At 60.6% G+C, this 16,023-nt stretch overlaps 1 protein-coding gene across 5 annotated transcripts in view; it reads left to right on the top strand.

The window, feature by feature from the left end:
• Window positions 1–16,023, top strand: part of RIPOR1 (RHO family interacting cell polarization regulator 1) — a 31,483-nt gene that overhangs the window by 13,854 nt on the left and 1,606 nt on the right. For 2 of the 5 annotated variants that reach the window (XM_068202947.1, XM_068202944.1), the window contains 20 exons: window positions 6,043–6,169; window positions 7,902–8,051; window positions 8,383–8,461; window positions 8,770–8,793; window positions 9,262–9,315; window positions 9,395–9,547; window positions 9,636–9,699; window positions 9,782–9,825; window positions 10,036–10,161; window positions 10,453–10,601; window positions 10,782–10,911; window positions 12,018–12,830; window positions 13,123–13,262; window positions 13,557–13,731; window positions 13,880–14,015; window positions 14,185–14,346; window positions 14,485–14,643; window positions 14,989–15,185; window positions 15,291–15,374; window positions 15,571–15,661. In XM_068202947.1, coding sequence (XP_068059048.1) covers window positions 6,069–6,169; window positions 7,902–8,051; window positions 8,383–8,461; window positions 8,770–8,793; window positions 9,262–9,315; window positions 9,395–9,547; window positions 9,636–9,699; window positions 9,782–9,825; window positions 10,036–10,161; window positions 10,453–10,601; window positions 10,782–10,911; window positions 12,018–12,830; window positions 13,123–13,262; window positions 13,557–13,731; window positions 13,880–14,015; window positions 14,185–14,346; window positions 14,485–14,643; window positions 14,989–15,185; window positions 15,291–15,374; window positions 15,571–15,661 — 3,031 coding nt within the window. In that variant the 5' untranslated portion in view covers window positions 6,043–6,068. Of the gene's footprint in view, window positions 1–556; window positions 709–3,122; window positions 3,242–6,042; window positions 6,170–7,901; window positions 8,052–8,382; window positions 8,462–8,769; window positions 8,794–9,261; window positions 9,316–9,394; window positions 9,548–9,635; window positions 9,700–9,781; window positions 9,826–10,035; window positions 10,162–10,452; window positions 10,602–10,781; window positions 10,912–12,017; window positions 12,831–13,122; window positions 13,263–13,556; window positions 13,732–13,879; window positions 14,016–14,184; window positions 14,347–14,484; window positions 14,644–14,988; window positions 15,186–15,290; window positions 15,375–15,570; window positions 15,662–15,880; window positions 15,945–16,023 lie in introns of those variants that run through there. The other 3 variants (XM_068202945.1, XM_068202946.1, XM_068202948.1) reach the window with 3 other exon arrangements.

Here is a 16,023-nt window from a genome sequence, read left to right as displayed (position 1 = left end):
GCCACGGTGGTTTTATATATACATAAATATAACTATATATATTTATTATATTTGTATATACTTATATTTAAACCCAAGCAATGCAGGAGCAAGCGGCAGTGGTGTGAGCATCAGCTGCCCACGGCTTTGTGCCTGCCCGCAGTGGAGCCGGCAGGGATGGGGGCGAGGGGCTGTGCATCCCCCGCCCAGCCTCGGGCGCAGCTCAGGGCCAGCGGTGCTGGTTCGGCAGGGCCGTGTGTGCTCCCTGCCGTGTGCTCGGCCCTGGGTGCCGGCGGGAGCGGGGGTCTCCAAGGGAAGCGATCAGAGAGGTGCTGGAGGGGGGTTTTGCAGTGTGTTCCCCTCCCTTCCACCCGTGCCTCAGTTTCCCTAGGGGGGCGATGGGGAGGGAAGGATAAGGACCGAAGTGTGCTGTGCTCCGGGTGTAGCCGGTGCTGGTGGGGCCCCTTTCCTCCAGGGGGGTCAGGCATCGTCCCGTGTCCTCCCATCCTCCGTCCCCTTGAGTCACGGCGGGGCTGCGGCGCTGGGCAGTGATGTCAGCCCGCGGGCAGGGGAAGCGGGGGAGGAGACTGCTGCCCGGGGGGGGCCTCCGGCCACGGCCCCCGCACTCGGGCGGACGGACGGCATGAGAGAGCAACAACCACCCGGGACGCTGAGCCCAGCCCGAGGGGGATGTGCTGCCGCAGCACGCCATGAATGGCAAACCGACAGGTACTGAGCACCGGCAGCACCAGGGCTCCCCAGCGAACGGCGATAATTTGGGGACTCCCAGCTGTTTGAGGCTCCCGGGGTGACGTGGATGGGCTCAGGCGGGGTTTTTGGGGTGAGGAGTTTTCTTGAGGGGAAAGCTCTCCCTGACAGGGACACCAAGGACATAGGCACTCGCCACCTGCAAGGGACGCAGTTGTCACCGCGGGTTGCGGTGACAGGGTGTCAGGACAGGGTGTCCGTGCAGGATAGGACCCCCTGGCTGCCTGATCTTGCTGTTGCCTACACTGAGATCCGCTGTGTCTCAAGGCAGGAGAGGGGCCACAGATGCCAGCTGCTCCGGGGTGATGGACCCCTGATGCCAGGGCAGCACAGTTTCCCTCGGCAAACCGTTTTTTCCCAGCTCATGCCCCCATGTCTGAGGAGGACAAACAGAGCGCACGTCCATGTCAAGCATCCCCCCAGGGGACCTGGGCAGAACAGAGGGCCTTGGGGTTGCTTTTGTGCACTTAGACCAAGTTGTCTGGGCAGGATTTGTGGGGGCAGCTACTGGTACCCAGCACATCACTCTGGAGATGAGGATGTCAGGGAGAAGGTGGCATGTGGGACTTCCACAAGGTTATGCCAGTCCCAGGAGGATCCTTCCAGAGGTTCCCAGCGCTTCTGAGAGGGATCACAGCCCACTCAGGAGCAGAGTCTGGTGCCCATGGCCAGGATGCAGCCCCGTCTCACAGGGTGCAGAGATAAGCAGCGTCCGTGGGGATCCTAACTGGGTGGGTGATCGGTGGTGGGGGACTCACGTCACCAGTGAAGTAGTCCTGGGCTGATTCCCAGGAGCCATCCTAGAAAACACACTGGGCTTGAGCTTTGCCAGCCCCTGGGAAACCCCCTGCCCCAGTGGTGGCCGCTTCCCTGCATTACGGTTTGGGTTTGCATCTCCTGGCTGGAGACAGGGAGCCCACGGGATGAGTGGCAGGGTCGAGGGCTGTGAGCCCCCCCGAGGAACTGGCTGTGAGTGTCCGCCTGTGCCGTGCCCTGCCCTTCCGCAGGGATACTCCGCGGGGTAAATAAGCACTTCCTCCAATTCTTCCCATTCGCAGCTCCTTCCCTTTCCTGTCGCCCTCCCATTTGGCCCAAGGAGCCAGCAGCCTCCCCTGGCTGCAGGGGCGGATATCAGCGCCATATCCCTACTGCCATGGGGCTGAGAGCACCCAGCACCTATCCAACCCAAACTGCCGAGAGCAGCCAGCACCCAAACAACCAAATCACCATTCCCTCTTCTGGTGGGGGCTGTGGGGCTGTGACTTTATGGCTGAGACTTTCTCTCCGGGTGAGTCACGGGAGCCGGGATGCCATTCACTGACTCATCTGACTCCCAAAAGCCCCCAATCCCTCTCCTTGCCCAGCACGAGGAGGAGCCGGGGGTGTCCTGCCTTCCTGGAGGAGAGGCAGAGCGTGGAGAGGTCAGGGAAGAGGCGGCTCTCAGGCTCCTTGTGAGCAAGGCGGCATGGCTTCGGTCCCCGGATGCTCCCATCCTCTGTGCTGAGGGGGAAGAGGAGTGATGGGAGGGAAGAACTGCTTCAGCCCACGCTGGGAGCCGGCCAAGGGCCGTCCCGGGGCCGGAAGGGGCCGGAAGGGGCCGGCGGGGGCCGGGTACGTGCCTGGGTTGGGGCAGCGGGGCCACAGCTGTGCAAACACGGATGCAGCGGCTGCTCCCGGGGGAGCCGAGGCAGCGGGCTGAGTTCACAGGCTCCCGAGGTCATCCCCGCCGTGCGCCCAAGTTTCACCCAGAGGTGCTGGGCTGGGGCATGGCAGGACCCCCCACTTGTCCCAGACACCACGGGCAGGATGGATGGTCCTGGGGCCATCGTGGCCTCCCCCACTGAGGGACACTGTGCCCTGCTGTGCCCCGGGGATCGCCGCAGTGCCATCAGTGCAGGGACCACAGCCCACCCCCCTTGGGTGCCCTAGGTGCTGCTCCCTGGTCCTGGGTGCCTTCCCCGAGGTGAGGGGTGCTGGAGTCTGCTAGGTTGGCCGCCCTGGGCATTGGTGGCCTTCAGTGAGTGACATCCCTGGAAGTGCTGGTCAGAGCACCCCCAATTCCCAGGGCTGCAGGGCTGGGGACTCAGGGGGAGCCAGTTTGGGGCGTCTCCGACCCGGGCAGTGTTGATAAACCCGCCGGAGCGACCTGAGGCTGGTGTCTGAGTGTCGGAAACAGAAACCAGCTGGGACCAACCCAGCCGGTCGGACTGCCCCCTCCGCTGCTCAGACCAGCATTCTTGGGATCCCAATCATCTCCAGAGCACCGGGCGTCGAGAGAGGAGCCGGCAGCCGGGCTGGAGAGCCCCGGGGTGGGCTCCAGCACCCCGTGCTGTGCTGCCTGTTCAGCTGCTCGCTGCCCTTTTGGCCGCTGCCCGCGGGCAGTGCTGGCCAAGGACGGACAGAGGGACACACTCCCAGGATTGCATTTCCTGCGCTGGGAGATCTGGAGGCAGTTTGTGGCACGCAAAAGGTGAAAAGCTTGGTCGGGAGGCAGGTTTGTTAGCACTGAGTTCTAACTAAGGGCAGGGGGCGGTGGGGCTTGCTTGGGGCTGAACCTTTGGGGCAGGACCTTTTCTGCTCAGGAGAGAGAAAGAATGTGCTTGGGGCTTTAGCCCATGGCAGGGACATGAGTGTGCTGGTGCTCTGCTGGTGCCAGCCTCATGGTAAGCCTGGCACGGGGCTCACCAGCCTGGGTGAGATATGGTGTTCAGTGGTCACTTCCAAGCATGGCCCAGGCTCTGCTCCCTGCGGGGGCTGGCTGTGCTGCTGGTACCAGGTACCTCTTATCTCGGTAATGTCAGGAATGCACTATGCTGGGGATTTTTCCTCCTCTGTGAGCCAAGCCCAAGAGTGCCAGGAACAGAGACCCCACATCCTGCTCATGCAGGCAGTGCTGCCCTTCAGCACTCGGCTGGCTGCTGGTGCTGGGCTGGAGCATCTTTGGGGCTCCTGGAGCATCACTCCTGCAGAGAAGGGGTATAGTGTCCCCCTCCTCCAAGGGGGCTTGGGGTCCTGGCACAGGATCTTGGTTGCAGGGTGCCAGGTCTGAGGATGCAGGGTGCCATGGTGCATCGTGGTGGATGTTTGGGGGAGAGCCACGTCCAGGGCTGGAGCGCAGGGATGTGGTCCTGTCAGCAGGACAGGCTCCCTGTGCCAGTGAGGGAGCCTCCAGTGCTTTGGAGCAGGACCCAGCATGGCATGTGTCTGCTGGGGCCTCTGAGGTGTCTGGGCAGGTGGCTGCAGATTGTTCTGACTGCTGGGAAGTTGTGCTGGGGCATCAGTCCCCTCCAGCACACCCAGCATCCTTCTCCCCCTCCAACATCCTCCTCCCCTTGATGCTCTCAGCATCTTTCTCACCTCTGACAGCCTCAGCATCCTTCCCCAGTGTGGGCTTCTGCCTGGGAAACCCTCCTTAGAAGTCCCTCTATGCTCCAAAATGGCAACTGGAGAAGGATGGGTTGGCAGGACCGTCCTCACCCTGAACTGTGACCTGCCCCACACGAGAGCCTTGTCCTGTGGGTGGTGGGTGCTCTCCCTGTGGCTGAGCCACTGTAGCACGGGTGCCACAGGCCCTTCTCGCTCAGTGGGGAGCAGATTAAAGAGCCCTGCAGAGGGTAATCTGCCCAGGCCTGCAGGTCAGCCGGGCTGCCAGGGATTACAGCTCTTCGTAATGAGCTTAATTGGGACAGTGTTGTCCTGGAAAATGGAGGGACTGGCAGCCAGATAACGCTGTGTCCGTGGGACCCGCCGAGTGGCTCTGTGGTGTGGGCTGGGACACGAGTCCCAAGGGGGAACCAGATGGACCTGCTGCCTCCTGGCTCCACTGGGATAGAGGTGAGTGGTGGTGGTGGTTAGCTTTGACTGCAAATGGCTCTGGCACATCCTGGGTGCTGCAAATCCCTGGCCCCAGCCTGGCGTGTGGGGTGCTGAGGGGCACAGTGCCAGGGGGATGCCCACCAGTGGCTGAGTGGGTGTGACACATGTGGGACCAGGCTGAGCTGGCATCCTAGGCGTGGGGAAGGAGAGGGGATGGCGGCAGAAGGCCCAGCAGTGCCCGTGTCCCTGTGCTGTTCACTGTCGGCCATGCTGGAGACAGGAGGAAAGGCAAAGTGAACTCCTTAGGATGGAGGGAGGTGGTCTGGCTCAGTCTGTCAGCCAGGGAAGCTGTGCATCCCTAGGGTCCTGCCTGGCTGTCCCTGGTGGGGTGTGTGACTGCTGGGCACCATGTGGGCAGATCCCCAGCAGCTGCCACAGCTCTGCTCGGGGCTGGCTGGGACAGAGGGATTGACCTGCAATCAGTGGTGGCCAGAATGAAGTGGAGCATCCTGCATCCTGCTCCTCCGTGGCTGCCCTCTGGGCTGGGCTCCTTCGTGTGCACAGCTGGCACTGCTAGGGGTGGCAGGGCCAGGAACCCTGTTCTCCCCTGCTCTTGCCTTGTCCTTTGGGCTGCCCTCCCCAGGCCCCGGCCCTGGCCAGGGCTACAGGGATGGTTCCTGTGATGCAGAGTGGCAGCCAAGTGCAGGCCCTGAGACTCAGAAAACTGCTCTATCCCTGGCTGGCATCAACTGCACCAGCTGTGGTGGGGACAGGCAGCTTATGGCAGTGGTTTCGAGGTTCCTGACACTGTCACTGTCAGGAGCAGAGGACAGGGTGCAGCAGCCATGGGGCTGGACACGTGTGGCTTGCACGGACTTTCCAGGGTCTGGCAGGGAATAGCTTGGCCTTTTCTTCCCCCACGCAGAGCTCCTGGCAAAGCTGGGAACTTTCCAAAGTACTTTGTTGTCCTTGGGTTTCCCTCCTGGTTGCTGGAGTGAGCGGAAGCAAGTGAGGAGACAGCAGAGGGCTGGACAGCCAGGTCCAGCCCTGTGCCTTTCCTGCCCCTGCAGCAGGGTGGCACGGGTGACAACGGACATAGGAGAAGGTGGGGTTCAGGAGGAGGTGTCTGGGCTTGGGCACCATGTAGAGTTTGCTGTGGATGTATCTGGGAAAGGCCATGGTAGGCACCGGGCATCAGCCCCTTTCTGTAACTCCCATAGGGCCAACCTGGGACATGTGTGTCTGGGTGTGCCCACTGAGAGCCCACAGTGTCCAGAGCCCCACTTCACCAAGGGCAGTATCTCTGGGGGCAGCATGGGATCTGTGTCCCGGTGCCACCAGGAGTGTTCTTGGACCGAGAGAGTGGGAAGCCTCCCAACCCATGGTCCGTGGGTGCTATTCTCAGTCCTGGTGGCAGTCCTGCCTGCATGTGTGTCCTCAACCCTGCTGCTGGTGACCCTGATGTGTCACTGTCCCCAGGGCGGCCCTCCAGGTCACACTCAACGATGTCACTGTCTGTGCGCCCGCAGCGCCGAGTCCTCGTCACCAAGATCAATAGGAGCCAGTCCTTCGCCGGAGTGAACTCATCGGCCGACCGGCCCTTCAGGTAGGAGATGGCTTCTCATGCTGCCTGCCACAGGGAATGGGGACAGGCTTGGGCTTTGTGGTGGGACCTGCTGTGCATCCTGAGGCTCTTTTCCATCCAGCTGTCCCAGCATCTCCCTCAGGGATCTTTTTGGTAGCCAGGGGCTGTTGCACAGGGGGCTGCAAGGAACACTGAGGCCATGTAGGAGACAGAGCCCATCATCCCAACCTTCTGCCATGCCGTGCCCCACGTGGGGTGAGGACCCTGCAGCCCTTTGGCTGCTGCCACAAGAGCACGAGAGAGGGGGCAGGTATAGTTTGCCTCATTTTTCAACCAGCTCTTAAGACCTTCCCTGTGACCATCTCATAATGTTTAATGGGTTTAAAGAGCTGGGGTGGCTTTGAAGTGTCTTGATGGCCTTGACATCCCGTGGCAGCCAGTTTGGGGGTTGAGTGCTGGTGTGAATCAGGGTTTCCTCAGGGTCACCTCAAACCTATCATTTGAAAGGTTTTACCGGCTGCCCACCAGTTGCAGTGTGAGGAGCAGCTGTTCCCTGCTCCATCCTCTCCATCCACTGGTGATGTTATGGTCCCTTCATACCTTTCCTCCTCCTCTCTGCTGAGCATCCCCACATGCTGCACTTCCCCACCAAACCTCTCTGCACCAGCCCTAGCTTCTGGCTACTGTCTTGCAGGTAGTTCTTGGGTAGCAGGCAGAGCCTCCCTGTGCTCTTACCTCCCACCCTGCTCAGCTCTGTCCCCAAGTCCTGTCCAGCCTCTGGGCCAAGTGACACTTTCCAGGTCACCAGCACACCTCTGGTGATTTATGGGTACCAGAGGGGGCCCCTTAGAGACAAAGAGGGAGGACTTTTAGATGCCTGCAACCAAGTGGTTGCCGGGGAGATGCTTGTGGGAGATGCCTCCAGGGACCTTGGAGGATGGGAAGGAGAAGGAATGGTGGAAATTAGGTGCTTACCCATCTCTTGGGAGGAGGCCAAGACATTCATTTCCCCACCAATGATTCGGGGAAGTCTTTTGGTCACTTCTGTGAAGAGCAGCACAGGATGGGAGGTACAGCCTGAGGCTGGGAAATGAGGAGCCCATGGTGTCTCCTGGGCACTGGTGGCGCGACGATGCTTTGGAAGGAGGAAGGGAAGAGCCGGTCTGAGCGAGGCGTTGCTGGGCTGGGGAGTGACTGCATTGCACAAGGCAGGAAGGGTGGTGTTCAGGTCCCAGGGCTGGCTCGGCATCCCGCGGGTCGTCTGGGGGAGGCAGCTCCATCCAGCAGGTTTGGTGACACCTGGAGAGGCACAGCATCAGTGAGCATGTCCCTGCCCCATGTTGCTGTGCTGGGTGATGAGGTGACAGGGCTGCTGGTCCCCAGGATGCTCCCGTGCTGGATTGGGATCCTTGCCTGGAAGCACAGGGTGGCATATTTCACCCTCCCAGAGGGAACACCTCTATGCCCCTGGCAACCTGGGTGCTGGGATGGAGCTGAGCATGCCTCCTTTAGAGGGCAACCTCCAGGGCTGGAGATGTCCCCATGGACCCTCCAGGAATTCAGTTTGACTCCAACTGGTGCCATCTTCTTTTGCCTTGTCTCCCCCTCAGCTGGCACAGGGACCTGGTGGACCTGGCCCAGTGGACCTGGCCTCCATTGCAGAGATCGCCCTTTTCTAGAGAGGGGTGCCTGGCTGGCTGGGGCACCCAGAAGGACCCTGGTGCTGTGTGCTGATCCCAGACTCTCTCCCCAGGAATCTCTCACCTTTCACCCCTACTGTCTCCCGCAAGACTGGCTCCAGGGTCAGTAGGATGTTCTCAATGTCCCACAAGTCCCCACCACCCAAGGTGCCTCAGCCCAACCGCCTGGACGAAGTGTACGAAGCTCTCAAGAAGGGCCTGACGTAAGTGCTGGGTGGGTGGAGGCAGAGAGCTCCTGAGGGGCATAGGGACAGCTTGTGACATGGCTTGGGATTGGCAGCTCTCTGCTCCCAGCAGGCAGGGACATGCCAGGTCTCTTGGGCATGTTGCCTTGATGTCCCAGATTGTGTGGGGTCCCACATCCCACCATATCCCCCCATATCCCATGTAGAGGCATGTATGGGTTCCCACACCTGCGTGTTGGAACAGGGAGTGGGGATGTGTTGCCACGTGTGCTGGGTTGGTGTGGGCTGTGGGGAGAAGGAGCCCTGGACACAGCATCCCAACCTGACACCATGGTGTGGTTGCCCCCAGAGCCTACCTGGAGGTGCACCAGCTGGAACTGGAGAAGCTCAGCACACAGATCCGTGAGTCCAAGAGGAATTCACGCCTGGTGAGTGCCGCTTGGGAAGAGCCTTATGGAGAGTGGTGCTTTGGGTAAACAGCTGGGGTTGTGGGCATAGCTGGGACAACCTGTGGTCCATCTATGCCTGGGGCAGAGCCTGTTTCTGTGGGGTTGTAGGGGCCAGCCCAGGCTCTGGTCTTGGGGCTCCCATCCCATCCTCTGTCACGCATTCTCCAGCCCTGGCTGGGAGTTGTCCCACTGCTGTGCTGTGGGTGGTGGGTGCCATATGCTGGGTCTTCTTTGGGTGGGCAGAGCTGGCTTTGTGCTACGTTTTATCCCTCTCATCTTTCCTCCAGGGCTTTCTCTACGATCTGGATAAGGTAAGCAGGATCAGTGTCTCATCCCCCTTGTATTCCCCTTCCCTGTGCCGTGCTACTGCCAGCCCCTCTCCGCTAGCACTGCCCTGCTGCCTTGTCCCCTGGGAAGGAGAGGGTCTGAGGCTCCATAGGCGGGATAGCCCAGGTGGGCAAGGGATGAAGCAGAGATGATCTTGTAACCCCTTTCAGGCAAACAGAAGCTGTTGTTAGTGAACGCAGGGCATGGGTTAGCTCACAGGCTGGGATAAAAAGCACCCTGGAGCCTAGCTTGGCTCCTGGAGGACCTTCTGGCACACAGGAGTCTGGAGGAGGCTGCAGCACGTGGGTGCTTCCCACTGGCTGCCAGCCCGCAGCTCCCAGGCAGGACCTGCCCCAGCCTCAGCGCAGAGGACACAGAGGCCACGTCCTGACCTGTGGCTCCTCCACGGAGGGGCTGCGCTGCCACTCACACCATCTCCTCTGCTTTTCCAGCAAGTGAAGTCAATCGAGCGCTTCCTGCGTCGCCTGGAGTTTCATGCCAGCAAGGTGAGAGTTGGGGCAGTGCTGGGGTGGCCGTGCTGTCCCCAGCCCTGAACCTCACCGCAGCTTGGGCCTGTCCTTGCAGATAGATGAGCTGTATGAGGCTTACTGCATCCAGCGACGGCTCCGTGATGGAGCCCACAACATGGTCAAGGCTTACAGCACAGGCTCGCCAGGCAGCCGGGAGGCACGCGAGAGCCAGGCTGAGGCCAGCAAGGGCTACAAGGAGTACACAGAGGTGAGGCAGCTGGCTGGCTGGGCTGGCAGGGTGCTGACTCCATGGGTGGCTGTTCATGGGTCCTGTCCATCCATCTGTCTGTTCCCAGAACATGTGTCTGTTGGAGAATGAGCTGGAGAGCCAGCTGGGCGAGTTCCACATCCGGATGAAAGGTACCATGTCCTGCTCCACCCCTGTCCAGCTGCCTGCCTGCCTGCCTGCTGCCTGCTGACGCCCCTCTGCCTTCTCTTGCAGGATTGGCAGGCTTTGCCCGGCTTTGTGCTGGTGACCAGTATGAGGTTGGTGGGACCATATGGGTTGGGTTCTGCTCTTCCTCTGCCCTGTTGTCCTTGGGGTGTCTGAGGGCTGTAGGTGGGTGCTGGCGTGGAGGGCATGTTGCAGGGTGGTGGTGGGTGGCATGAGTCCATGGCCATGCCTAGGGACATACAGAGAGCACCCATCACCTTTGGGGTGGTGTCTCTCCCACACCCATACCTCTGCATCCCCAGATCTTCATGAAGTATGGACGGCAGCGGTGGAAGCTGCGAGGGCGCATCGAGGTGAACAGCAAGCAGGTGTGGGACAGCGAGGAAATGGTTTTCTTGCCCCTCGTCACTGAGTTCCTCTCCATCAAGGTATAGTGTATAAAAAGGACAGGGATGGGGTGGACTAGCTATCTCCCTGCATCATAGAGTCATTTAGGTCAGAAAAGACCTCTGTGATCATCAAGTCTAACTGTTAACCCAGAACTGCCAATCCCACCATTAAACTGTGTCCCCAGGTACCACATCCACAGGTTTTTTGAACATTTTCAGGAATGGTGATTCCACCACTTCCCAGGGCTTTCTTCCAGCACCTCACCTAAACATCACCCTCACTGGCCCATGGTTTCATTTTCTCCTCTCCTTCCTCTCCTCCTTCTCCAGGTGACGGAGCTAAAGAGCCTGGCCAACCACGTTGTGGTGGGCAATGTGTCCTGTGAGACCAAGGACCTCTTTGCAGCTCTGCCCCAGGTAGTGGCTGTGGATATCAACGACCTGGGCACCCTCAAACTCAGCCTGGAGGTGACCTGGAAGTGAGTACCTCAGCAGGCACTGCTGGTGGCAGATGACAGTGCAGGGGATGCCCAGCAAGAGATGATCCACCCCAGGCTGTCTCCCATAAAAACCGAGCTGTAATTATAGAAAACCAGAACTGGTCTGGAGGGGGTCCTGGTGTCTTGAGACCTCCCTCACCTCCCTGCTGTCCTCCCCAGCCCCTTCGACAAGGACGACCAGCCCTCGGCAGCCAGCACTGTCAACAAGGCTTCCACGGTGAACAAGAGGTTCTCCACCTACAACCAGAGTCCACCTGACACGCCGTCCCTGAGGGAGCAGGCATTCTATGTAAGTGTGCACCAGGCAGGGCTGCTCAGGAGACATGGTCAGTGGAGGGGTCTACACAGGGATGTGCCTAGGCAACGTCTGAGAGGGTGGCACAGCTCAGGGATGGGTAGTCAGCTCCTTCCTCTACAGCCATCCCACCAGGACTCCCCAGTACCGGCACCTGCTCCTCCCTCCCACGTTCACAGCTCCTCTTCTCTCTGCCCAAGAGCCCGGAGCGGGCGGCTGACAAGCGTGGTTGGTCCTTGCTGGACATCTTTCGGGAGACGCTCTTCGAGAAGCTGTCTCAGAGCTGCTCCTGCGGCGATGTCTCCTCGGCCGAGCTCGGGAGATGGCCGCAGCAGGGCCGCGTAAGTGCGGGGCTGGAGCAGGCCAGTAGCTTAGCCCAGCGCTGTGGCCATCCCACTGTAGCTGTAGCTGGTCCTTGTTTCCTACTCACCATCCCTTGCTGATACCCAAAGGTCTGATTCTGCCAGGCTGGGTCTGGCTGGTCCTGCAGAGCTAGTCCCCAAGCTAGATGAGCCTGGGTTCACCCCTGTGCAAGAGCTGGGCACTAGTGAGTAGACAGCTTCTCTGTGTCCCCATGCTGGTGGCATTGGTGTGGTACTGGTGATGGTGCTGGTGAAATGGTGCTGGTGTGGCACTGGTGTGATGCTGTCATGGTGCTGGTGTAACTAACGTGGAATTGGTGTGGCATCGGTTCAGTGATGGTGAACCACAAAATTGGTGTGGTGGCCAGTGCTGTCCCCACCAGCTGGTGCTGGAGCTGTTGCTGTCCTTGCAGCCATGGTGGTTGGTGTCCTTGGCTCCATGTGTTGCATCCCACTGTGCTGAGGGACTGCTGGCACCCCAAGGCTCCAGGACATGTGGGGCTGTTCATGGGGAGCTGGATTGCCTGCTGGCATTGGGTGGGATCCAGAGCTGGAGCCTGCCAGGTGTTTGCTTGCCATCCTGCTGTGTCAGCAGAGCCATGGCAGCCTCAGTGCCCTCCAGCTCAGATCGATCCTGCCCCTGCTTGACACACAGACAGCTGGAGGAGATGGGGGCAGCTGGGGAGATGGGGGCAGCAGGAGCAGGGTCTCAGCTGACACCATTCTCCCCCTCTCCAGAACATGCTGCGGCGCCAAGAGGAGCTGGAGAATGGCACAGCCTGGTCCATCTCCTCTGAGTCCTCGGACGACTCCTCCAGCCCCCAGCTGTCCAGCAGTGCCCGCCATGCCACACACAAGCCCATCGTGCAGCCTGAGGTGCAGGCCTCTGCCCCTGCCATCGAGATCTCCTTCTCCCAGCAACCAGAGGAGGCTGACGCCATGCTTGGGGCCAGTGGCAGCAGTGTCCCCTCTGCTGAGGGCCAGCCAGAGGAGCCAAGCAGCCATAAGAAGGAGACAGTGGCCAATGGACATGTGCCCTACTCCCGGACTCTGAGCCACATCAGCGAGGCCAGTGTGGATGCCACGATGGAGGTCAAGACTGTGGAGAGCTCTTGGGAACCTGCACCCAGCATGGAGGACTCAGGGATGGGCAAGCAAGATGCACACCCTCTGCCTGGTGCTGCAGTGGCAGCTGCTGTGGCAGGGCAGGACAGGGCCACTGAGGCCAAGCCTCGCGCCTCCGTGGCATGGGCCACCTCCTGCGAGGAGGAGGCTGGCAGTGCAGAGCCAGTGCAGAGCCAGGCGTCAGCACAGAGTGACTATGGCACTGGGATCCCCACAGCACTGGCACAAGCCTCTGCAGAAGAGAGGCCCATCCCAACCCCATCACTGCCCACCAGCATCCCTGAGGTGCCACGGGGGAAGATGGTGGATTCAGGTCTGGAGGAGGCAATTGGCCTCCTGGGCTCAGCTCTGGATGACTATCGGGGACAGTTCCCAGAGCTGCAGCCCCTTGAACGGGAGCTCAAACGTCTGGAGGAGATGCTGCTGGTGAGGGACTCCCAGGGGTGTCATGGGGTGAGAGTAACAGGGTCGTCCTGGCTGGCAGTGCCTGGGGATGATGGGGACAGGGCCAGCCATGGTGGCAGTGCTCAGAGGCAATGGAGACAATACCATCCCTGCTGGCAGTGCCCAGGGGTGATGGGGATGGGGCCAACCCTGCTGGCACTGCCCATGGTGATGGGGATGGGGCCATCCATGATGGCATAGCCTGGTAGTGCGGGTGGCAGGGCTGTCTTGGCTGGTGAGCCAGGATCCAACTCCACCATGCCTTCCTCCACAGCAGAAGCAAGGCGTCTTCCTCAGCCGGGCCTCCAGCATCAGCCTGACAGTGGAGCACGCGCTGGAGAGCTTCAGCTTCCTCAACACCTCCGACATGGAGGACTCAGAGGGCTCTGAGGAGGAGCCTCTCCAAGATGAGAGGTGCACAGTGTGGGTCACGGCATGGGGCACTGGGCAGGAGATGGCTTTGGGGCAGTTGAAATGGGGGATGTTCAAGGGTGCCCAAGCATATTTAGACCTGTTCATCACAGCTTAGGGAAGGTCTAGGACAAGAACCAGCAGTATCTGGTCCTTCTGGTGGCATAAGGTCACCCTATAGCTCTCCATGAGGGGTGGGCTGGAGGCAGTCCTTGTGCCTCTGCCCTGTGGGTGGGGAAGGGCCAGATCCAGGTGTCCTGTGCTGATCCACTGCCTTGATCTCTCCCTGGCTTGCAGGAGGGCTGGCAGAGCCCTGCGCAGCACCAGAGCCCCCAGCGCTGGCGAGATGGGGGCTGATGACACCGGAACGTGCAGTGGTTCTGAGGCCAGCACTGACCCCATGAGCACCGGCAATGAGTTCCTGGATAAGGCTCTGGTGCTTCACCTCAACAACTGCAACCGGCTGCTGCTGGTGAGGACCAGGGTGGGATATGGCAGCAGGGGACACCCTGGGGTGGGCTGTATGTAGCCCTTTGAAGGGGGCCTTGCTGCAGCCTGGAGGCTGTGATGTGGGCAGTGAGCTCTGTCCCTGAAGTCCCTGGTTTGGCTGTGCCTTGCAGAAGCTGGGCACCTTCGGTCCCCTGCGGTGCCAGGAGATGTATGCCCTGGACAGGCTGCTGCGGGAGTCCCAGGTGCTGGAGATCGTGTGCCAGCTGACGGAGGAGCGCGCAGGAGCAGCCAGCTCGGCCGCTGATGGTAAAGAAACACAGCTAAGGGGACCCTCTGTGCCATCCTGGAGGCTGTGTGAAGCCTGTGTCCCCTCGTGGGCATGGCTTGGCAGTGATGGACCATGCCAGACAGAGGGCAGGAGTCACCTGCCTGCTGCCATGGCCTCAGGGAGGTCTGACAGTGCCTGTCCCCACAGTGGTGCAGTTCTCGACACGGAAGGAGGGCGTGCTGCCCCTTTGGGATCTCTGTGTGGAAGTGCCCAACGTCTACACCTGCCCCGTGGAGCGGTTCCTGCAGGTGCTCAGTGCCCAGTATGCAGCTCCCATCAGCGAGCAGCACTCTGGTTTGGCTGATACTGGTGAGTGGGTGCCCAGGGGTGTTTAGGGAGTTGCCAGCCTCACTCAAGTGACCATGAGTGGGAGGATATGCGTGCCAGGAGCTCTACAGAGGGGTGACCATGGCTGCTGCACACTGTGATCCTGATTCTTTCCCACAGTGTGTGTGAAACTGGTGGAGGAGGTGCTGAATCGGCGGCTGCCCCGGCGGCCCGGCAGCGCCCAGAGCGAGCAGGTCACCATCTTCCAGTACTGGAGCCACTTTGAGTCGCTTGGTGCCCTGGTGCTTGACACCTACATGATGGAGCTGGCAGAGGAAGGTGGGTGTCCTCCCACCCTCCTTAAGTCCTGGGATGGGGTGCCAGAGTATCACCATAGTGATTGATCACCCTGCAGCAGTGCCATGACCACTCTGGGGCATCACCATGAGGCTCAGCCATCCTTGGGTTGGGCAAGTCAGTCTGATCCAGAGTGCAGCCCAGGCCCATGCTGCCTTTCCATATCCTTGCTGTAGGTCCCCAAGTGTCTTGGGCAGCAATTCCATGCATTGGCACCTTGTGTGGGGCCCACTCTGCCCAGCATGGATCCAAGGTGCCCAGGAAGGGGTGGCAGGGGTGTGGGGGCAGTGCTGTGCGACTCCCCACACCTTGGATGGCTTCCCGCAGCACTGCTGGCACAGAACCTCAACTCGGACGACCAGGACGTGGTGCTGCGTGCCCTGAAGCGCATGCCCGAGGGCCGCCTGAAGAAGGAGGGACTGAAGGCACTGAGCCTGCTCCTTGTGGAGGGCAACAGCAAGGTGGTGAGCGCCGTGTCAGCCCAGCTCCGCAGCCTGGCAGAAAACCCCCGCTTCCGCCAACGGGTACGTGCTGGGCAAGCCAGGGATGACGTGGGCTGGTGCCACAGCCCCGGGGTGCTGCCCCTGCTCTGCTACAGATGGTGGCACTGATTCCCCCATCTCCCCCAGGCCCTCGTGTGTTTCCTGGAGCAGCTGGAGGATGAGGAGGTGCAGACACGTGTGGCAGGGTGTGCGGCACTGGGCTGCTTGAAGGTGAGGGATGTGGGGAGGAGTCGGCGGGGCTGCATGTTCCAGGGGAAGAGGAAACACAATGAGGAGGAAAAAAAAGAGGATGAGGGGCTTTTCTGCACCATGGGGCTGCAGCACCCTGTGCTACCTTCCCCATGTGGCTGTGTTCCTGCTCCAACCCTGACAGCCAAAACTCATTTCCTTGTTCTTTCTCCTGCAGGCCAAGGAGAGCATCGAGCAGCTGGTTTACCTGTGCCAAACCGACAAAGAGCCTGTGCGGGAGGCAGCCAAGCAGAGCCTGATGCTGTGCGGTGAGTGTCTGGCTGCTTCTCTGCTTGCTCCCCACCGACAGCATCCCAAGTGGCATCTCCTGGTGCCAGCAGTGCCCACGGGAGATGGGGCTCCATGGTTAGCCCACGCACTCTGGTTCATCCCGCCCTGAGCTCTGCCAGGCAAGAGCAAGCTGGCAGCGAGGGCCAGGCATCCTGTAGCCACAGCACTAAGCTTGGTTGTTATTTATTATTTGCTAGATGGCCCTGAGAGAACCATCTGAGTGTGTTTCTAGGCCTCCAGATCGTGGCAGCTGCTGCACAGGTTGGGACACGTGAGCTGTCCTCGTACCCCTTGTCCCTGCTCCGGCTGCTTTGCTCACGAATGTCTCTGTCTTAGAGCC

This window comes from Anomalospiza imberbis, chromosome 12 (assembly GCF_031753505.1).
Source record: "Anomalospiza imberbis isolate Cuckoo-Finch-1a 21T00152 chromosome 12, ASM3175350v1, whole genome shotgun sequence".
Taxonomy (NCBI): Eukaryota; Metazoa; Chordata; class Aves; order Passeriformes; family Viduidae; genus Anomalospiza; species Anomalospiza imberbis.
The sequence above is the reverse complement of the archived record's forward strand: the minus strand, read 5'-3'. Positions and strand labels throughout refer to the sequence as shown.